This window comes from Larus michahellis, chromosome 10 (genome assembly GCF_964199755.1).
Source record: "Larus michahellis chromosome 10, bLarMic1.1, whole genome shotgun sequence".
NCBI classification, from domain to species: Eukaryota; Metazoa; Chordata; class Aves; order Charadriiformes; family Laridae; genus Larus; species Larus michahellis.
In genome coordinates this window covers 5,277,774-5,300,275 of record NC_133905.1, presented here as the reverse complement: position 1 = coordinate 5,300,275, position 22,502 = coordinate 5,277,774, and the positions used below count along the sequence as shown (strand labels likewise).

General features: G+C 49.0%; 1 protein-coding gene across 3 annotated transcripts in view; it reads left to right on the top strand.

Annotated features, from left to right (window-relative positions):
• The window catches only part of GRIP2 (glutamate receptor interacting protein 2), a 295,620-nt gene that overhangs the window by 233,516 nt on the left and 39,602 nt on the right, over positions 1–22,502 (top strand). For all 3 annotated transcript variants that reach the window (XR_012589345.1, XM_074602775.1, XM_074602776.1), the window contains exons 2-12: positions 660–740; positions 3,989–4,124; positions 4,962–5,107; positions 7,951–8,037; positions 8,332–8,407; positions 9,001–9,146; positions 14,858–15,005; positions 15,725–15,894; positions 19,913–20,038; positions 20,934–21,086; positions 21,317–21,503. Coding sequence is in view for 2 of the 3 variants with exons in the window: in XM_074602775.1 (XP_074458876.1) it covers positions 660–740; positions 3,989–4,124; positions 4,962–5,107; positions 7,951–8,037; positions 8,332–8,407; positions 9,001–9,146; positions 14,858–15,005; positions 15,725–15,894; positions 19,913–20,038; positions 20,934–21,086; positions 21,317–21,503 (1,456 nt within the window). In the remaining variant the exon portion in view is untranslated. The remainder of the gene's footprint in view (positions 1–659; positions 741–3,988; positions 4,125–4,961; positions 5,108–7,950; positions 8,038–8,331; positions 8,408–9,000; positions 9,147–14,857; positions 15,006–15,724; positions 15,895–19,912; positions 20,039–20,933; positions 21,087–21,316; positions 21,504–22,502) is intronic.

Below are 22,502 nucleotides of genomic sequence, written 5' to 3'. Positions count from 1 at the left end.
AGGATACAGAGATATTTAAATACTTTAAATTTAAATTTAAACTTATGCTGGATGGTGCATTTGCAATGCATAATACTATTTTCTCTTTCTGACTTTTCTCTCTGCCTTTCTTTTTTTTTAAAATCACTTAAGAGAAGGTGCTGTCTATATTGTACAGAGGCTGGAACAGCAGCAGGAAAATGTGACTTTGAAATAATGGGATCTATAAGAATAGGCAATTTCGTTCAAGTATAGTGATTTAGTGCCCTGTTAGTGTCCTGATCTATAACTCCATTTCCAAAGACTGTAAGTTTCTTCACAAGCATAATGACAGGCTTAAAACTTGTGAGACTAATGCCACAGCTTTCTCCGTCCTCAGCTGTTCCACATAATTACAGGAGTATGGGAATTTCGTTCTCTTCTAACGGATTAGCTCCAAGAGGAATAAATCAGATAACGTTATTGCCTTCTTGTTTCTTTCCCTCCCTCTCTAAAAAGCAAGACAGCCAGCACGGCGCAGTACAAAGCCAGGGCTGGTAATGTTTTTTCTTGCCTACGGTCTGTGATATGGATGTGATCCCAATTACGGTGTCACCAGGACAAACGTTTTGTAGCGCTCTGGTTCTGCTGTTTGTTGCTTTTGGTACTAATTTCAGCTTCTGTGTTCGCTCTGCTCACAGATGATGGCCCTTACTCGAAGGGGAGCAAGGACTCCGGTGGGATGGACGCAGCCCTGGTCTCCAGGAGGCAAAGCATCCCAGGTAAAGGAGGGGATCAGCTTCTGCTCTAGAACATCAGGGCATCCATTACACTTTACCTGGCTACCCCTAAAATGGGTAAAACCCTCCAAAAAAGCCCATTTCGTTGCGTCTATCAGCAAGGCTTTTGCTGGAGGGCAGAAATGGACGGTAGTAACCGGTCTCAGTGAGTGTTACGTTACTGGTGCAATCACAGTCTGTTGATGGAGATGTTGATGGTGGTTACAGTGATCTGGGAAAGGAGCGGTTCCTGCACTGGGCTGACACCCACAAAGAGGAAAACAGCAGAAAAGAAGAGAGGGAAGAAGCACTGCCACATCCCAGCTCTCCGGGTGGGGAGGGAGACTGGCAGTGTCTGGCAAGCTTCGTATTTCCCGTGTGTGAATAAGTTTGTTTTGATATTTAGTCAGTCACAGCAGACTTCTGTGTGAGATAAACCTTCCTGTGCAGAAACGCCCCTGGGGGCTGAAGAGGGAGTGGAGAAATGGTAGTACGTTTGCCGCTGGTGGTGCTGGGCTTTGTCTACCAGCAGCACGCCAGCAGGTTTGGATGGGCTGCTCCGCACGACTCAGCTCCTTCCTAATAATAGTCCGGGGCTTCATTTTCACCTCTGACCATTAATGACCCAGTCACAGGTTTGGTTTGGTGTGCTGTAGGGGATGGGGAGGAAATGGGCCCCTTTTGCCATTCATCATTCGGCAGTTTTTCTAGGGGATATCTTCTGCATCCACTGGGGCTTCTGCAACACGTTGCCGCTGTTCCGCAGCCCTGATGGAGAGAGGCTGACTCCCCGTTCACAAGATCCAGTCTGTCCAACCACCTCAGCTCAAGGCATCTTAATGGGGAGGGCAAAACTCAGGTGTGCTCTTCCTGCCCTGGGATGCTTTGAGCAGCAAAACCCAAGCACGTATGCCAGCAGAAGAAATCCGAGACTACTCTCATATGGCACTTACAGACCATGTCTCGAAGGAACCAGACTGTGCTTGACGAACTCACTTTCACATCTGCGCGCGTCTGTCGTAGTGGCAGTAGATTTATAGCGGCATTGGTCAAAATACTTTCTTGCTTACCTTAATAGATTGATCTCAGGGACTTGCCTTTTTTCAGAGCAGCGATTTCTCCTTGAACCCATAACGATGGGTAATTGCACTCTGGGAGTTCTCATTTTAAACACTTATCAAGGATCAAAATTAAACCCCATTGAAGAGCTAATAATCCCCCCTTGCAGCACCATCTGTGTGGATCAGTCATATCTGTAGTTGAGAGGAAATTTGCAGGATAGTGCCGGATGGTGTTCCTTCCAGCGCGGCTGGGAGCCCCCACAAAGTTTTTGGCAGCCCCTGGGATCCCGGGTTGGTGAATTGAAAACTAAGTTACGGTAGTTGGCAAGGGATCAAAACTGAGTTTGAAGAGCAGAAGCATTATGGACCTGACATTTTACAAGGAGCTGCCAGCGCCACGTTAAATAGGTGCCCAGCAGTGCCTGAACGCCTTCCAGACTGGCACGAGATTGCAAAGAGGTTCCCCGCTCACGTTAATCAAGTGCGTGGATTATTCCTGGAAGTGCTTTACAGAACAGGTACACGTGGCAGGACTCGTAAGGGAGGTGCAATTTCTGGTGTCATGGTGGCGTTGCACGAGGAGCAAAGTGCTAGTGGCGATGAGGCACCACAGCGCCAAATGACACCGTGTTTTCTCCCAGCAGAGGAGGATGGAGGGGGGAAGCCCTGCGCCAGCATGGACCTTCTGTGTCAGTATGTTGTTTAAGAGACTCTGGAAATCAGAGTGCAAGAGGTTTCAGATGTTCCCTCTCCGAATAGAGCATCTCATTTAAGCCTGATGGGGTTTGCTGTGCAAATAACATCCTGGGCCATTCGCAGGGTGGGTTTGAGTCCACAGCGGTGGCTCTGCTGTTTGCCATGTGCTGCCAGTGTCCATCACCACCTTCCCCTGCATGGTCTTGGAGAAAGGTGCCCTGTGTGAGGGAGATTGTTTTCCTCCTGTAAAACTGTGGGAGATTGCAGACCACCAGAGATAGTGGAGGTGGATGGGTCACATTGTAGACAAATTCTGCAAAAGCTTCTTAGAGGAGGCTCTGGCAAGGCATGAAAGTCATCTGACTTGCCCCTGGGCTAGTCCTCCTCTGAGCAAAGAGCACGAGTGCCGTCACGTGGATTAATGCGGAGCTGCCTTTTGCCAAGTCCACAGAGCTCTTGGTCTTTCCTCAGGCCAGTGCCGGCTTTCCTCCTAATTTACTCCCCTCCTCCATGTCAAATCCAGAAGTTGGAATAGTTTAGGGACTCTGTTTTTGTGAAACCCAGACGCGAGCTGTACTAGGCTCAAAACTGGCATCAGGTTGGGCTTACATACAGGTGCTGGACAAACAAGAGCGTCATCTTGGACCTAAAGGAAAGTGAAATGTGGGCTGCCTGCAGCAAACAGAGAAGCGGTACTGGTGCAGCAGGCGTGGGGGGTGCGTCCCCTAAACCTGACCCTGCTATACAGATTATGGCTGACAATGCATGTGGAACCAGTTACGTCGTACAAGCGACTGGCGTGTTCAGTTCCCGCTGGGAATGACGTGGGTAATATGGAAGAAGTTTGCCTTAGACTTGGTGCAGACGGGTGGGGAAACTGCTGTGAATGAATGAAGGTCATGCCTCCCCCGCCCTCCCCTGCTGCTGGCAGGATCCCACCCCTCTCCACATTATGTTCTTTATCTCCCAACTGTATTGATGTCTCATGATATTTTTTTAATCACAATATTTTAAGATCCACCCTGTTCTGTCCATCCAGGCAGCTACTGCAGGTCCACAGCATCCTCGTACCTGGTAACTGTGACTGCCTGACATGAGCCCTCCTAACACCCTCCCCACTCTATAGCAAACATAGCTCCTGAGGGAATCTCCCTGGACCGTTGCGGAGATCCCATCACCCTGGGTTTGAGTCCTTCCACTGCCTCCAGCACCAACACCTTGAAACACAAGGGTTTTATCCTCTCCGAAGCCCTCACTCCTCTGCCTTGTCCTGCTTGGTCCTACCTGCCAGACCCGTGTGCGAATGCTTTCCCTCCACCAGGACACACTTCTGTTTCACAACTTAATTTTAAATAGACTGAAGCTTTCTCTTCTTGCAAATTGTACAAATCGTCCCAGGTCTGCTCTCCTGCCACCCGTAGGAAAAGGATGTCTTTGGGATTGGGAGGAATGCGCCTTCCACTGAGATGTTTATCTTTATTCCTGATCTTTCAGAGGAGTTCAGAGGGGTCACCATCGTGGAGCTGATTAAGAAGGAAGGAAGCACCCTTGGGTTAACCATTTCAGGTGGCACGGACAAAGATGGAAAGCCAAGGGTCTCCAATCTGAGGCCGGGAGGACTGGCTGCAAGGTGAGAAATGGCAATGGGGTGCAGAGAGCACAGTAAAACTAGAGAGAATAGCTGCATGTTCACGTTCTAACTACTGAATGAATATGGTTATAATTAAAATAGTTGGCACCCGACTCCCTTTTTTCAAGTGCCCCAGAATGCAAAGTTGTTGCTTCAGTAAGTGGAATATCTTCTATTTTGAGTTATTTCCCATGCTCTGTGCAATTATGCTCTGAAATTTTGTGTAGGGATGGATATTTGGGATTCTGTGAAATTAGGCAGCCTTGTCAGGAGAGCTGCATGGTACAATACATCTTGATCAAGCTAAGTGGCTTAATATTGTATCTGTTCTGAATACTGAGTGTGTCAGTAACGTTATTGGCTCAGAAAAGGAATGGGAGAAGAAAGGCTCCAAGAAGCAGAAAAAGGGAAGGAGTAATTGAACAATTTTGCAGAAAACAGGCAAAAGGAAAGATGTTTTCTTTTTCCGTGCTGGATTTTTTTTTTTTTTCCGGACAGCTCTTGATGTGCTTCTCTTTGACTGATTACTCTACATGAATGGGAACTGAGCAACAAAAAGAGAGGTTGTGAACACGTATACTGCGATTGTTGCTGTATGTACCGATCTGAACACTTGCCACTAGGAAAGACAGATGGCTTCGATTTTAGCACTCCCCTCTGCTAGCGGGCACACGCAATCAGACAGCTAAGATCAGCCCGACGCTGGTGGCTTGTTCAGAAAGTCCCCCAGTTACCAAAGGTTCATCGGGCACGTCCAGGCGGAGCGTAGCAGATTTTGTGCTACCACTGGTTTTGTTTTTTTTAATTATTATTATTATTATTATTATTTACTTGCAGAAGCGACCAACTGAACGTCGGGGATTACATCAAGTCGGTGAATGGCATTAACCTGACCAAGCTGCGGCACGACGAGATCATAAGCCTGCTGAAAAACGTGGGCGAAAGGGTAGTGCTGGAAGTAGAGTACGAGCTCCCGCCAGCCGGTGGGTGCCTCTCCGATAACGCTACTCTCTTTTCTTGGCTGCTTTTTGTCCTGGGATACAGATGGGCTCGCTCGTGCATTAGCCGTGGTGGCCAAGGCAGTATCCAGGGGCATTTTGACGTTACGCCTTCATCTGCTCGCAGCGCCGCGGTGGATGCTGCGGAGCTGTGTGCAGTCGGAGCAGAGTGCTTTTTCCGGCACAGTGGGTGCCTGTTCATGCACACCGCTGGGAGATGGCTGATTAGGTCTGTCTTGCCTTGGAGTGACTCGGTAGCACAGGCCAATCTGCCTCCTGATGCTGCCGCGGCTTGTTTTGCTTTTTGCCTTTTGGAGCATGGCTATGGGAGGTTTTGTTCAGTCTTAAACATGTATTGCCGGATCCTCTCTTCTGAATTGCGGCAAGGGCTGTTATTCCTCAAGATGCTTTGAAATGTTATGTGTTTTCCGAAGGGAAGCTGAAGCAATCTGCTTTCGGGCTAAGGAGCCCCGGCAGAAGCTGGCAAGCCCAACTGGCGCTAACAGGGCTTGTGTCCTGACATGGGAGACTATGTGCTCTTGCCCTCGTTTGTTTGTTCTGATTAAAACAAATTCCTCGATAGGAACTTGTTTCTCTAGTTTCTCATCACAGGCTTTCCATTGTGAAAATGATCTCCCCAGTTATTACTCACGCAGTTACCCAGATCAATCAGAGGATGATTGGCCAGAAGAAATAGAACAGCTAAAAATAAGATGACAGGAAAAACAAAACTAATGAAATCTAAACATTTTGCCCCAGATAGGAAGCTATCTTACGCTTCATAGCTTTGCTATAGCTGCTGTGTTTACGTGAAAAGTATCGAATATATAAATGATCGTATAAAGCCCCAAGAAGAAAAGAAAAACACAGTCTGAATTAGCTCAATCTCCATCCATCAGCCCTCTCTGTTCTGCTGTAAATGTTAGTTAGCTTTTGCATACAACCCCGGTAAAACAAACGCTGTGGTTCAAGTTTTCCGTGTTGTCATACTAGGAGAGATGACAGCTCTTAACCTTCCTCCTTAGCCGGGAGCCTGGCTCTCAGGAATCTGATAAGCTGTACTTACCAGGGAAGGAGCAGTGCCAATACCGCATGGCTCGATCAATAGCAGCGATGCGAAATGTCCCCGGCTCTGAACGGGCAGGGAGAGCATGCTGGAACAGTCACTTCTCTCCAATGAGATTATTGATGCTGTTTATGACTAATCCAAACAAAGAGGCACTGCAAAATACAGGGAATTGTCAATTATTGCCTTGCTCCAGTTCATTGTGGGCTTTTATCTGCGGCGAGGGTTTGTTATTGCTGCGTGCACCCGCCTCCCTCTCTCATTCTCATTCCCTGGGCAAAGAGCAGAAATAGAGTGCAGTTCAATCGCTTGTGCTTGTGGGTTTGAATTTTTCTCCCCACTTTGTAATTTCCGGCTTTGGAAGAGACCTTGCAAGTCCAAGTCTGGTTTTCAGGCCACTGTGTCATATCATCTCTTTCATAAATAAACCGAGCCCTGTGTTAACACTAGCTTAGGTTTCCCTGCTCCCCGCTGATCTTACGAAAGGCTGTCGCAGAGCTTCACGCTTGGATGCTTAGGACAGAAGTTGGATGGTTTCTGAACACATTTGTGGATGCTTTATACCCTTTTCTCGGTATGTGAGTATCACCCCTTAGCTGGGAGCCTTCCCGTGCCCGGAGCTTTTCCCTTCTGGAGCATTTCCAGGCTGTGTCCCTGTCAGCAGTCTGCGTGCAGCCGCAGGAGCAGAGCGGCTGTGCGAGGGACAGTGTTTTGGGGGTTTATTTGCCCTCGCTGCAGCCTGGTCCCCAGGGCCGCCTGCCTGCCCGGCAGTACCGTCCCTCCAGTGCACATCTTTTGGGTTAGTTTATCCCTAATTTGCGTGCAGGTTGCAAGCCCTCAGGGTGCTTGGCAGTGAGGACCAATGTGGTCAGTGAGGACAGTGGAGAGATTTGCTTCAAAAAAACCACCCCTCCTAAGCCAAGGGGAAACGTTAGCGCGGACATGCCTAGGAGAGCCTTCAGCTCCGATTTGCCAGGCTGAAGTCAAGCCCCTGGTCTCTTTTCTGATTATCTTTGTGGCCATTCATTGCACTTGGTTTGAAGCTTAGGAATTGATCTTTTTGGAGCGGACCAGGCTGAAACGCCTTGTGCGGTTCTGGATGGAGAAGAGTGGGAAATTGTCCCACATTCACCGCAGTAGTTCAATAAATCATTAAATAGCAGGGGATGGCAAGGGACGGAAACAGTTTCTTTCTTTTTCTCTTTACTTTTGTACATTAAATAGTACTGTGTATTTAACATAAAATTACTGATCTGCCCCTAGGATCAGTTTAAAGTATTCACTTAATCTTTTTTTAAAGTCAAAATATGAGAGGTAAGGGAAAAATAACCCAACCTTTTGCACTGAGGATTTGGGATTTTCATTTTCTTTAAGGTCAGCCGGTGACTTGATTCCTTACGTTACTGCTGGGTTTTTTTAATAAGTTTCCATCTGCGGCAGAAGCTTCTGGCTTTTGAGTAATGCTGAGCACATTAAAGCCAGTTGATAAACGAGATGGTTTTACTTGAATGTCAGAGTATTAACCAAGACAAATTTGAGGGGAGATGCACAACACCGAGCTGGTGAAATCATCCTAAAACATGATGGTTGGTTCTGATGAAGGTTCGTGGGTCCAGGTCAGGCTTTTTTTACCTCCAAACAGAGAAGATACAATATGCGTATGGGGCTGGACTTTGATTTCAATGCCCTTTGGATGCATTTTGGTATTATTTTGTAGGGTTGTGTGAAAAAGTGGCAACTGGGTCTTTCTCTCTTCCCTTAGTGCCAGAGAGCAGCGCTGGCATTATTCCCAAGACCATTGAGGTGTCCCTCTACAAGGAAGGCAACAGCTTTGGCTTCGTGCTGAGAGGTTAGTGGCTTCTCCAATGGAAAAAAAAGAGTGAACAAGTGCTGGCAGAGGTGATTTGTGAAGCGGGAAGAGAAAAGTAGGAAAATGAATGTCATAAACCTCAGCTGAAAGCGAAAGCATGTCCTGGAGAGCATCCCATGCAGCCTTCAAGGGCTGCCGGCTGCCTAATCCAGGGCAGTCTTTTTGCTTTCAGGCTGTGTCAGCCATTACGTGATAAATGTCTCTCCTTTCTCGGCACTCTCATTCAGACTTTCAAACCTCCAGTGACTTACGGCTTTCCCGGTTTGATTACAGGGGGAGCCCATGAAGACTGGCACAAGTCCAGGCCGCTGGTGCTCACCTACGTGAGGCCGGGTGGCCCAGCAGACAGGTAACGCTCGCGTTGCGCCTCCAGCGTTTGCTTTCGCATGACAGACCAGCAGCTCTCACCGTGCTCTTGGACATGTGTCCTTCTTGTCCTTCTTGCCCCAAGGCTTCTCGTTGTCGTGGTGTGGAATGACACAGATTGCGTGTGGGGAGGAGGGGTCCAGTGCTCGTAGGCTGACCCGGGTGTAGATGTTATAGTTATAAGCAGAAACTGCTCTTCCAGAGGCAGCTGCTTAATTGAACCTGTGCAGATGAAGAGCTGATGCTGTGTTAGAAACCGGGAGGCGGCCTATCTGTTCTCATGCTGCTAATTTAATATGATGGGCCTGGAACTATAAATAACCCAAACCGTTGTCCCAAGGAGTGTTCAGTTCCTACAGGATCGAAGTAATTGACTTTTTAATATATATAAACCCCCCCATATAGTAAAAAAAAAAATATATAGATATAGAATTATATGAAATATATATACACAAAATATATAGCTATATTATAAAGATGTGTAAACATATATAGAAAATACATCTGAATATAAATAAATACATATATATACAAAGACAAAAATTTTCAGTACCTTTTGCCTGTGGCTTCCTGCAGGGAAGGGTCCTTGAAAATTGGGGACAGGCTGCTGAGTGTCGATGGGATCCCTCTGCACAGCATGACCCACGCCGATGCCCTCAACATCCTGCGGCAGTGCAGCCAGGAGGCACTCTTCCAGATCGAGTATGACGTGACCATCATGGGTAAGGCAGAGATGGTTGTGGTGGCGTTTTCTCTGACTGCCTGGAAAGTATGTGAGACTAGAGACAGCAACGGGGATGCTCGCTTTCAGTGGAAAAATTGCTGAGCAGTGCGCTGCCAGCATGGGTGTAGGGCGTAGAGTTCAAAGACGGCTTAGTTAAATGCATTTGAGATGCCCGTATCCGATGATGTGCCTCGATGGGAACGATGACTGATTTTAGAGGAGGGGGGGAAAAAGGGGCTTTCTCACGTAGGCAAAGAGGGCATAGAGTTAAATCAGAGTTAAAGGGCGCTGGAATGTCGGTGCTCCTCCAGCACTGGAAACAACGCTATTAAATATGTGTAGGAGAGAGAGCTGCAAGCAGGCAGAGACTCGATGTGGCTGCAGCTTTGGTTCTGAATTTTGACCCTGCCTAATTCTAGAGATGTTCCCTTTCTTAGAAACGTTAGTTCAGATCTGCTGCCGAAATAAATGCGGGGCGATCAACTGATTGACCCCAAAGAGGACAGGATTTACTGGAGGGCAGAGGATGGGTATTTCTAAAAAATGTTCTGCACAGTAGATACTAAGTTTGAGGGTTGGGAGGGTTGGTGGGTTTTTTTAATATTTTATTTATTTGATTTTCAGTTTCAAGCTCTGGGAAAAGGTTTATTATTAGCTACTGTAAAGTCATTTTGAGCTGGGTTTGTGACACACAGCTGTTCCTGCAGGGAGCGTTGTTAATGAGTTTAAGGTTACCACAGAGTCCGAAGCTGTGTTGGCTCTGGAAACTCGTTGAGCTGTGCATTAGATTTTGATGTTCCATATACGTCTCCAGAGGGTTTCTGCCTCCACTGGAGCCGCAAGCTGGCCTAGGTTGGGGTTTTTTCCGCAAATGTTGCAAACCAGACCAGCACGCCTGAGCCTAGGATCCAGCAAGGAATAGGAATCCATGATATCAGGTTGTTCTTTGATTTGTCAGTGAGGAGGGAAATAAAAAGAATCTGCAGCTCAGAGAGTTTAATACCACGGTACCCCCAAGGAAAGAGAGCTGAGAACACCAGAACTCGCTCCATGCAATGTGCGAGAGGGTTGCACCAGGACGAGGGACCTCCTCGTGCCAGCCCTGAGGGCTTTCTGCTTCCTTTTCAGTCTCCTTTCCCCAAGCTTTCCCCTCCCTTTCGGCAGAAACTCCACAAGCGTGGACATGCCGGGTCTCCCCTGGGGCAGGAGGCTGCCAGGACCTGGGCAACCGTGTGCCACGCAGGCACGTGCTCCGCTGGGAGAGCTGGAAGGAAAAACCTGCCGTTGCCTGCAACCTGCCTGTTGTCTGCCGTGCTGCGGGAGCAGCTTCTCTTTAGAAATTGGCTGCTATTCATAAAAAAGAGGAACCACTTAAATGATGGAAAACAGAAGCTACCCAAACCCTATTTTCTACCTTTCTACGTGCTTGTGATTGTGGTAGCTCTGCCGCGGTCAGTGAGGGATGCCCGTTCCTCTCCTCGCAGCCTGGCAGCCCTACCCGGGCAGGGGACAGGTGGAGTTAAGGAGGGATTTTGCACACAGCTGTCAAGTCTGAGCAGTAGCAAGCAATTAATGGTGCGTGCAAAATGGGCTTTTGGGGGTTTTTGTTGTTTGTATGGTCCCCTGGTGCCTATGTTGCAGAAAGTTGATTGTTTTAAAACCTGACTTAGAGCAAAAATAGCCATGAAGGTGCCTGGGTATTTCTTCTTGAGTAACTCTCCCAAGTAAAAATGTTAGGGTTGAGTGAACACAGAGCCGTGGCAGGGTTTTATGCAGTGATTCTCCATCTTGTGTTGCTCTACATCGGACCACGGCCACATGCTTCCCAAGATGTAAAACCAACCCCTTTCTTAGATAATTTCTGCGTAGAAAGTTCTTCTCCCCAACCCTGTAAAGGGATATGCTTGCTCTGCTTTCTTTGAAGGCAAGATGATGTAGAACGTTTAGCTTAAAACAGTCTCTGCAGACAGTTTTGCCAGGCAACAGCTAATAACTGCAACAGGAGATGAGTGCGTCATCCCCAAATCACAACTATTGCAGACGTTCTCTTTCCCAGCCACAGCAAGATGATGAGGGAAGGGAGGAGCAGGTGCTGGAAGCCGCGTGGGGATGTTATTAGCCTGAAGGGAGCGCTCCTAATTCCCATTTTGAAAACTTGGTGAAGGGGCTGGAGGGACACGTGGCCACACAATTCACTTGACCCTTTATAAGAGCTGGGGACGTCACCATGAAGTGGTGCTTGGCCTGTTCATCCCCAGGGAAAATAAGATTTTTTTGCGTCGTGCTCGCTCTCCGCTGCCGCCGTTCGCGCTGGGGTGGTGTGGGCTGACCCTCGAGGAGGGAAAGTCGTTTTTCTGCATCTGTCCTTGGTGAGGGACCAAGGCTTCTGCGGGGGAGTGTTGCGTCACGGCGTTCCCCAGCTGGCTGCGTGGTTTCCCAGCTAAAATTGTGCGCTGAGGACGAGCTGCGTGGGGCCAGCCCTGCTCTCGGTGCGAGGGAGGCGGCAGCTGCTTGCCACCGCCACGGAGCATCCCCCGGCGGTCGGGCTTTCACCAGGGAGGCCAGTGTGGGATGGGGCCGCAGCAGGCTTTTAATCAAATTGGCTGAGATTTCTCAAGGCCACCAAAGGAATTAAATTAATCTGCCATTTCCATTTAAAAGGAGTGTGAACTGTGCGTGCACCTCCCTGGGGCATCGGGAAAATCTCCGCCCTTTGCCAGATAAACGTTGCAATAAACAGATGCTTTCCCGCTGCCACGCTCTATCTTATGTACCTTAAAAAAAAGAGGGGGGGGGAAGGGAAGGGGAAAAAACCAACACCCAAACTGATCAGCCAGAAGCTGGTGGCATTTGAATAGTCACTCTGTAAATAAGCCGCGTGTGCCATGACACGAGGCACTGGGCTGCAAGCCTTTAGGGTTGACTCATGGAGGGGGGAAGCTCTCTGCCAGAGATAACGACTGAGCAAAGGGATTTGCGGTGCCTTCTCCTCCTCTCCCTTCCCCCTGCCTGCCCGTTCGTTTTTAGGATGGAGACTTTGAGGCCCGTGGGGCTCTCCTGCGGATGGGGTGGAGGGCTGGTGGTGTCCCACAAACAGGTGACTGCTCGGCGTCTGCTGAGCGGTGGCATGAAGTAGGGCCTGAAGAAAGGGGCCCGTGAAGTCAAAAGCCTCCATGTGCCTGTGAAGCCAGAGGGATCATGAGCCGCTGGGCTGTGTCAGGAAGGGAGCAGCTCCCTGGTTTGGCTCTTCTAAAAGGTTTTCTTTTCTTTTTTTTTTTTTTTGCATCTGCAAATGGAGTGCCTTTTCCCTTTTCCCTTTCCCCTTTTCCCTTTTCCCCTTTCCCTTGTATTTTAGGACAAGTTGCGTGACAGCTGTGCCTCAGTTTCCTAATCTGTAAAATGTTACCATCCTCCTCTGGGAAGCACAATTCATTGCTTGCAAAACACTTTCATACCCTTACCTGAAAATCTACAACACCCGTGTAAGGCAGCATATGCATGTGTGGTTTTTCTGTTTCTTCATAACAAAACCCTAGAGAAACGATGCAAGCTGATGTATCCATATTAAACTCGGTGTCACTGGCCTCAGTGATACTTGCTCTGCAACGGAGTGATTTTTGGCCCTCAGTACATGCTGAGCAGCGTCTGAGTTGAGTATCTCATGAGTGCTGAGCCTCCAGAACAACTGCTTAGACTCTCTTGGCTTGCGAGAAAGGATCTTGCTTTAAGTAAGGTGAGCTTTGCTGTGAAACGCAGGAGAGACGCGGGTGTCTTTTCCACAGATGCTGGATGAGGTTGCAGCCGTGTGTGGTGTTGCAGAAACACCTCGTGGTGCCAAAGCAGCAACGCCAGTTGACTCCCTGCAGTAAGGTGATTGCATGGCCTGCCCTGGCCTCTCCGTGTTTCTTTTAAATTAGCTTGGGTGTAATAGCCCCATGTTAATCACGCCTCACAAATATTGCTAAATAGCAGACTCCTGACCTTTGATTTGAGCCAAGTCTTTCCCTAGAATAATTAATAGAGGCTTGGCTGGTATTGCCTCAACAAATGCCTCTCAAATGGATTTGGAGCAGTTCTCATCTATGTCGCTGGGGATGAGAATTAAAAGGGACGTCAGGGTGGCCTGGGTGATGGGAGGCGAGACTGTGGGCTGGAGGCAGGGCTGTGATTTCCTACAGTCTTATCGATGCCTAGATCCTGGCATGGGAGTAGGTACCCAAAGCTCTTTCTTCTCACCATTGTGCTGAGACCTCCCGGGGAAACGCTTGGTGAAGCTGAGAAGCTTGGACGCTGGGTAAAACCGAGAGGAGTAGGTATTTGCCTTGGAAAGAAAGGTCTACCACTCTGGCAAGCTTTTTTTTGCTTCATGATTCTTTTTTTTTTTCCTGTCTCCTTCCCATCAGCTGGAGGAATATAAATCTGTGTCCCTCTGCAAAAGATATGTGCTGGACACATATGGACTGCAAAAACAACGTATAGCTGATGTTTGCTGTTGGAAGAGATCCTCGGTGTCTTGTTGCGTCCTTTGCTAACAAAGGCTTAAATGCACCTTCCGCAGGCTTTAGCTGGGTGCTTTGTGCATCTTTTGATTGAATGGGGCTGTGCTTTTTGCCAGGGCCTGCGGGTCTCCCCAGTGGTCCTTTTCAACAGAGAATAATCAGTGTTTTATTTGAAGCCTGCATAACCTTTAACATGGCTCATTCCTCCTCCTCCCTCCCCTGGGAAAAAGGGCACTGTGAGTGACCAGAGCCTGAACATCTCCTGGCTGATCCCTGGGGGAAATTTCCAAGGGAAATTTCTTTCTCCAGGGGCTCAGCATCTTCGACAAATCTCAGGAAAGACCTCACTGCGGCTTAGCTTCCAAGATCTGCATGAATGCTCCTGATTATCAGAGAGCAAGGATGAGCCATGCATCAAGTTTTGGAGCCAAGTAGCATCAGCATTTTTAGTGAAGCACAGCTTTGGAAGAGAAAAGCCTTACTATGAGTAATTAAGGGCTGAGGAGGCATCAAGCTCTCAGGGGCTGTGCTGGCCTTTCCTTCAAAGCGGATGGCTGGGCTTCTATGAACTGGTTTTGTTGGGGGGTCAAACTACCCGTGGGGTGCTGGTTGTGGGTTGTGTGGTGGTGATAACACGTTTGTGAATCCAGCCTTTTTATGATGGCTTTAGGTAATCTGGAAGCAAACGTGTGTAATAGAGGTGGAGGGAATTTCTGTCTAATCAGCCAGAGACACGGCCGTTCTTCTTCCTCCCCCTTCCTCAGAAGAGATGAATAGGTATGGTGCAGGCTCGTGCTAACAAGTGCAATGTCGTAGGAGTTTCCTAGTCTCACTTACAACATCTATTAAGCTTATTGCAGAAATGCATCTTTTAAACATGAGTTACCCCTGTATTGTCTGATGGGAGAGAGGAGGCTTTTGTAAGCACGCGGGTAGGTAGCTCTGTGTCTCTGCTCCCACTGTTGCACTGGGGGAGCTGAAATGAGCAGTTGAGGCGATATTTCAAAACTGGTGCTGAAGCACGTAGGAGTTGACTGACTTGTGTGCTGGTCATCAGTTTTTTAAGTTACCGTGTGACACAGACTGTAGGATGTCCAAACTACAGGTTTGCTGATACATACGGCAAGTCATCGCTATCGGGCGACCCTCTGCATTTAGAAATGGAAAAGGCTGTATGAGAAATGTCTTCAAATACTCCCTTATTTTGCAGATACTGTGGCAAATGCTTCAGGTCCTTTACTAGTTGAAATAGCAAAGACTCCAGGGTCTACACTAGGAATCACACTGACGACAACCACGCACCGGAACAAGCAGGTCATTGTCATCGACAAGATCAAGCCGGCCAGCGTGGTGGACAGGTACAGATCTGAACAGGCTGCTCCTAGCTCTGCTTTTCCTTTCTCCACTGCTTTTTTGTCCCTTATTAGTTATATACCATTCTTCCCTGTCTTGCCTTGAAATGGCCATGTCCACGCGTTCTGAGCACTAAGCATGCTAAAAATATCTGACTCAACACCAGCGGACACTCCTCAATGGGAATGAACGTAACTCGGTGCACGTGAAAGCTGAGCTCTGTTTTTAAAAACCTCAGATCAGACTGCCCTGGAGCTGTGGAATGGCAAACACCTATTCTGGAGACTTCTGGCTAGAGCCTTTTCCAGATGGGCAAGTCAGTGAGTGGCCCTTTACACGGGGATGCAGAGTGACAGACCGTGATGCAGCCCCAGCTGTGGGTAGTTGTCGCTGAGCTGAACTGCTGGCTTGTAGGACTTAACTACATTGCTGGGTGAGCCCTCAGCCATCCAGACTCGCTATGAGTGGGCACCATTAAAAACTTAAAAGGTCTTTCCCGAGCCATCAGCAGCACTGACTCAAGCACGAACCATCTGAGTTGGTGTTTTGGGCAACCCTTGAACTTCAGGTTCAAATTGGAAGTAAAAAAAATGAGATATGAAAATAAAGTCACATGAATTCACGCGGTCGTTCACAGTTGGATTTTGTTTGTTTCTGCTCCCCACCGTAAGGACAAGTTTTTTGTCCATGTGTGTAATTACCTCTCTTGCTGTTTCCTTTCCAGATGTGGCGCGTTGCATGTTGGTGACCACATTCTCTCCATCGATGGCACGAGCACAGAGCACTGCTCCTTGTTAGAGGCAACTCAACTTTTAGCTGCCACTTCAGAAAATGTCAAGCTGGAGATATTACCTGTTCACCAAAGCAGACTGCCTTTGAAGCCTCCAGAAACAGGTGTGTCCTCTGTGCAAACGCTGTTGGTTGCCCTCAAAACTCACTTGAGGTCCCTACTGGGGTTCTTGCTGCTTTTGAATGCTGGCAGCAGACTCCAAAGAGAGACATCTGTGGAGGAACAAAAAAGATGTTTTGATGAAATGCATGTGATTAGATGACGTTCTTCAAGGATGTGAATAGGGGGGAAAAAAAAAAAAGGTAACATCTGTGCTTGAATGGGGAAATTGGAGTTGGGAATCCCAGGGTTCTGCAGTGCTGAGTGCTGTGCAAGCTGCTTCCTCAGTACCTCAGATAAGAGACGTTAATGGAGAGGGAGGAAAACAGCCTTGGTGCTGGCAAATGTATTTCCAAGCTCAGCTTTCATTCGCTGGTGCCTGGTAAGGCTTTGTAAAGGACGTGTCATTAGTTAGGCAGAATCCTGCTGGACTTCCTTAGGAAACGCAAGCGTTCATCTTCTGGACCAGCCTGAATGGCCGCTGTGTCGGAGCAGCCAAGGAAGGGTAAAGTGAATGCATCTGTAGCTGCTGCTTTCCACCACCCCCCACCAGAGAAATACTGGGAAAAAAAAATGTGTCTCCAGTGAAATCGAGGCCAAAATGCCTGTAAACGTCACTAGGAATTCACCCTGATGAGCATCCTTATTGCCCACCTTTAGTTTCTCCTTCCATGGGGAAGACTGACTCAGGCTCACGTATAAAGCTCATTGTGGTCAAAGCCTCAGTACTAGGAGATTTGCAACTCTTGCATGCAGTCTTTTTACAGCCTGTACTTCTGGTGTTGTAATTCAGGTTTTTCAGGTGTGACTGTTCAGTGCCAGCCCCTTTTGCAACCATTTTCAATCACTTGTCCCTCAGGACCATGTATTTTAATAATATCGGTGCTCCGTAGCCATGGGCACAGCTCTGCGTTCCATTCCCTTCTAGGGCAGTTTGGGGAAAGAAGGAAAATGTCTGTGTTGTCTTCTTTAACGGGATGTGATGAAACATAAAATCTAATGACATCTCCCTGTCTAGAAATAAACCTCTTACATGTCCAGTCCAATTTTTGCAAAATTAAAGCAGTTTAACAACGGGGATGGATGACTTGACCTTTGTGCCCAAGAAAAAATGGAAAGCTATAATCCTTTTTCAATGGCTGTTAAAATAAACTGTTTTCCTCCTTCCATTAGTGCCCTCGTCCTAATCTCCTTTCAGAATATATGCATTCAGCAGCAGCTCAGAGAAGGGGGATCTGTGGAAGGGCAGCTTGGTGTGTTCAGCGCCTTTTTACCCAAACCTCCATACATCAGATCAGTCTCCTGCGGTGGAAATGCAGAACACAAATTTAGGAGAACAACTGAAACACATTAACACCAAAAATAAGGGATGTAACAATTGTTCCCATTTTTGATTAAACTCTTTAGCCCGTGAAGGATCACAGGGAAGGATGCTGCTCATCCGCACGGCTGTTAGGAGGCAGAGGTGTGTGGCTGGAGACCAGTGCTTGGGCCTACACCTTCCCCAGCGCTGATGGGGATGGGAAAGGGAGGTGGTGGGGACAGAAGGGCGAGCGCTTTGGCCAACAGGAGCAGCTCGCCAAGCAGTGCTCCTCGGTGGTGTAACCAGCCACAGCGCCGTGCAGCCCATGGAGAGCAGCTGAGGAACCGCACCAAAGTTGACAAACTACATTCGGACCCGGGAGAGACGCTGCTTTCTGCTCCAGACACCAAGTGCCAAGTCCACAGGCTGTTTTTTTTGAGCTTAGGGAAACAAACAGGGGCAGGAAGGAAAAACGGGACATGCGAAAGTGAACTGTCATGGTTGGAGAGAGAGTGAAGCCCAAGGAATACAGCCAAGGAGAGGAGACCGTGCAGACACATCCCTCTTCAGCAGTTGCTGAAGTCCTTCCAGTGTGTGCCTGTGTGGGGCTTGTCATTATATTTTTTAAACGTGGCTTCTCGTGCAATCAAAATCCAGCTATTGAGGAGGTGGAGAGGGATCTGAACCTGCAGCTGCCACGCAAAAATACGGTCTGATGCTGAAGCACGGATTTGTCAAACTGAGTTTGCTTTCTCTGTGGCAAGGGGGGCATTGGAGAGTTTGGGGGAGGATTACGCCCTGCTCCCAAGATCAGTGGGAGCGGGTGGTGCCTGGGAGCGGTGCTGGGATGGATGGGTTTCCTCAAGCAGGGATGATGTACGAAAGCATGGGGAAAGCTGTTGTAGGTTTTTGTCATGGAATTGTCCAAAATCTCTTCTCTTTCCCAATGCACTGACATCTGAGTTTCAAAGGCACTTTTTTCTGTCGCGTCAGATATAAGCTAAGAATTTATAGACAAATGGGAGAGCTTTAATTACTTTAAATGGATTAAACGATTTTGTATATATGCCCATAAGCTCTGTCCCTCATGTTCAAAGTATTTAATTTTATTAAGAACTTTCCTTTTTTGTCTAGATGTGGCTACATTTATTCATTTGATTTTTGTTTTTACAAGCTGCCTGGCTCTGAATTTACTTTGGAATCCACAAAATAGAGACCCCAGAGCTGGAAGTGGATTTTTTGAGAGCTTGATAGAATACGTACTCAAGTCACTAAATGTTTAGCAAAGACTAAATATAATCATTATATTGGCTGGAAAACCTGACCTAAGTGATTTGATGCCTGTGATGCGTGCACAGGAAATAGATTTCCACTGTTAAAGGCACTAACAGATGACCTTTAGATGAGATGTCTGGGTGGACTCACTAAATAAACTGAGTCCCTGTGGCAGGTTTGCACTCTCAGAAAGCTCTGGTGGTACCAGGGCTGGCGGCGTTTCTGCCTACTTGGAGGACACAGAGCCTGGAGGAGATCTCATCCTGGAAAGGTGGTTGCCAGTCTCTGCAAGTTGGTTGCGAGGTTAAGAGCTCTGGGATAACTCGTGGCTCCAGTGATGCTCCGCTGCGGGATGTCGTTCACGCTTAGCTGAATAAAAGAGACAGTTGCAGTCTTGCTCATTAGCCAGCCTCTTGGAAGAAAAGAGATCCAGACAGCAAGGTGCAGGGACTGGGGAGAGAAACCCCAGCGCTGCTGGGCAAGGAAAACCAAAGTGACCCTGTGCTGCCCAGGGGCAAAAGGAGCGTCAGTGAGAACAGACAAGAGACCTGTGTCTGAGGGGTGTTTGAGGCATTCCAGGGTAGACCTGTGGCATCGTGACCTGGTGTCACAAAGCCGCAGTTTCTGGGACAAGGGATTTCCAGATGATGGATGTCACCCTGCAACAGATTTCTGCCAACATGTTCTGGGCTGGGGTTAGGGTTGAAGCTAAAGCAGTTGCGAGGCCTTGAATAGAGTCTGCCATGTTGGTGCCATGTTTTAATTTTGTGTTTGCTACAGCACTGGCATCTTTTCCTGTGTTGGTGGCCCTCTGTAATTGCCTTTAAGCAGTGGTGTATAAAATGCCTTTTGTTCTGGTGGGCTGGAGGTGGCCCTCTGCTGCCTCTCTCTTTCTTCCATGTGTGCACCCTGCGATGGATTCCCAGCCAACAGCAGCTGCAAAACAACCAAACACTGGAGCCAGGCAAAGTGCTCAAAGCAGTCCTTGGCATGTGCAGAAGGCGTTGCGCCTTGTCCCCGGGAGGGCAGCTCCGGCAGCAAGGTGGGAAACAGCACAAGGAGGTTTCCCCGGCGCTGTCGGATAATGCTGATGGCCTCTGCGGGGAAACTTGTGGCTGGAGGGAGCTTCTGCACGTCGCACAACAGACTGCAAATGGAAATGACATCTGTGCCCTGCCAGCATGGCTTAGTCAGGCCGTTGTCTCAGGATGTGGAGTTTTTCATGGGGAAAGGGTGAATTTCTGCCACTTCGCATCAAGTGTCATGAGGTTATGTGGGGATGCGTTTTCGCTGCTGGTGCTTGACACACTGTGGCTGGGTCCTGATTTATTCAGAGCCAGTATAGGGCTCTTTTCTACAACATCCTGGCTTATACTTCTTACCTTTTGTTTCTCTCACTTCTCCTCCCTGCCTGTGGTGATTTCTGCTCCCCTGGGTGCCATCAGTCAAGGTGCAGAAGAGTGACCACCACCACTGCTGGGATCCCTGTGTCAACTACTGTCACACCCACCACCCCGGGCACTGCAAGACACCCACTTGGAACCAGACATCTGGACAGGATTACTGCAAATGTAACCTCAGCGCACGGCATTGCCCCCGTCCCCGCGCATGCCTGTTTGTGTGGTGCCCCTCCATTTCCTTAAGACCCAACTCCGTAGCCTGGCTTGTCACTCGTTTCCTCCTCAGTCACCTGAGTCTGTTTCTACGGGTCCAGTGCTGAGGTACGAAGTCGGTACCTGCAGCCCAGCACGTACAGATCTGGTAACTGCAACGAGAGCAGAGTGCTGGGCAGACCCATGCTCCCGTCCTCTAACCCCACACCCTGCTGCCTGGTTTCATACGGCAAAAATGAGTTGCTGTGGGACAAAGAGGGCATCTCTGGTGACGTGTAGGAACCGGACACAACAACGCATGCAGCTCAGCCCTGGTGCCACACAGCATGTTAGCAGCAGGATTATGCCTGCTTCAAAATCTGTAAACCCAACTCTTGCGGGAAGCAGGCTCTGTTCAACCCCAGGTTTCTTGTCTCATGGCAGCAAGATAGGGAGGAGGAGACATTGCGCCGTGTCCGAACTGTGGGAAGTAAACAGGGCAGATCCATTGCCCAGCAGCTCAAGTTCAAGCTATGGTTTCTCTTTGTATGTATTTAAGTTTCGTTAGTGCCATCATGCTAACCTGCTGTTGGCTGCCCTGCATCCATGACGCGCTTCTTACTTGCTGGCCTGGATGCTGCAGTGACAGGCAGCCCAGTGACACCAGAGAGCAATGTCCGTCCTGAGCCCAAGCTTACCGTCACAGCTCTCCTGGAGCTGCAAGCCCAGGACAAGGTTCTCACATTGACTTGAGCCCTGGAGCTGGGAAGGAGGAGTGAGTCAGAACCCATTAGATGTTTGGTGAAGACCTGTTAGGTGAACCTACTGCTGCACTTCTCTCTGTGCATCCTTAACATGCTCTGTATTTCCCCAGCTCTGGTGGCTGCCAACTTCTCGTCTCCCACCATGAATGCGCAGGGCTTCCCCTGCCAGAACTCGAACACGCTACCTCGCAGCTCCCACCCCATGAGCCCCCGCACCACCATGCTGAGGAGGAGGCAGAAGAAGAAGGAGCACAAGAGCTCATGTAAGAGTGGCAGTGGGCTGGGGCTGGGTTGGAGGGGGTGTGCAAGCTTGACTTGCTGTCCTTATTGTCCTTATTGTTGACTGTTAGCTGGGTTAGGACCGCTCTTCTCGGTGCTGTCAGCGCCTCCCTTATCCTCGGTCACAGTCCCCACCGCTGCCAGACCGAGGTCTGTGAGCAGACCTGCTATGTTGACTGTGGCTACCCTGACCTTCTGCCTCTCTCCCTCTCAGTGTCGCTGGCCTCCAGCACGGTGGGTCCTGGCGGGCAGATAGTCCACACGGAGACGACAGAGGTGGTGCTCAGGGGAGACCCTTTGAATGGCTTCGGACTCCAGCTCCAGGGAGGCATCTTTGCTACCGAAACCCTGTCTTCCCCACCTCTCGTCCGTTTTATTGAGCCTGACAGCCCGGCAGAGAGGTTAGAGACCTTGCCCTTGGATGCTGATGGTGCTGCTGCTGAGCATTTCATGGTTTGGTTTGTTTTCTCTCCTCAGAGGCTCATTTAGATATTTACTATCATCCTTGTAATATCTCCCATTCTTCACTGGGCATGGTTTACTGTCACTGCCATTTCTGCACTCGTCGGCTGACCGCGGCCTCCCTCGCATCCCAGGTGAACGTCTTGGCACCAGGCTGCGGCTGTTCTGGGAGGAGGAGGAGGAAGGGAGCGTGTGTCTGTGTGAGAGTGCCATTCCCATTCCTTTTTTTTTTTTTTTGTCCTTTCTCTTCAAAAGATAAAGGCTTTGTCTGGGTGCAGAAAGGGGAAAGATCTAAACGAGTGGGCTCAGGGAAGTGTTTTCTGCCTGGTTTTATGTAGCAGAGCCAGCCCAGCTGTATGAATTGGCCTCAAAGCCAGGGTTTTGAGCTGCAGAGGAGGGCTCTGGTTGAGGAGCAGATAGGTGCTGCATTTAAGAAGCACTTTTGCTTTTGGCTCTATAATGCTGGGAAAAGAGCGGAACAGAGGAACGGTGTTAACTGCTGCCTGTCACCCCCTGGGGCACCGGGAGCAATGACTCCTCCGGCGGCTGAGCCTAAGCTCAGGAGCTCTGGCTGCCCTGGCTAAACTTTTCCCAATACCCTTGCTGGCTGGATTTAAAGTCTGTTCGAGTGTCTGTGTGCTACAACGTATATGTCCTCTAACAAGGTTTTTCTTACTTAATGGACCAGGTCCCAGCACGGCTTGAGCTCTTGTGGGGCAGAAAGGAGAGCTGGTCTCGTTAGGCAGATGAAATAGCGAGGGGTGAGCAAGCTGGCACTTACGCCCCCGTGCTGGTTTCTCCTCCCACACTGGTGGTCCATCCTGCCTAGGGCTGCCTGGGGTGCAACGACGTGGCAGTGCTCAGCGCCCGCTGCGGACCCTTCCTTGGGAGGAGAAGTCTCCAAGGGCCTCGTCAGCATGTGCTGATGGTTTGGTGTC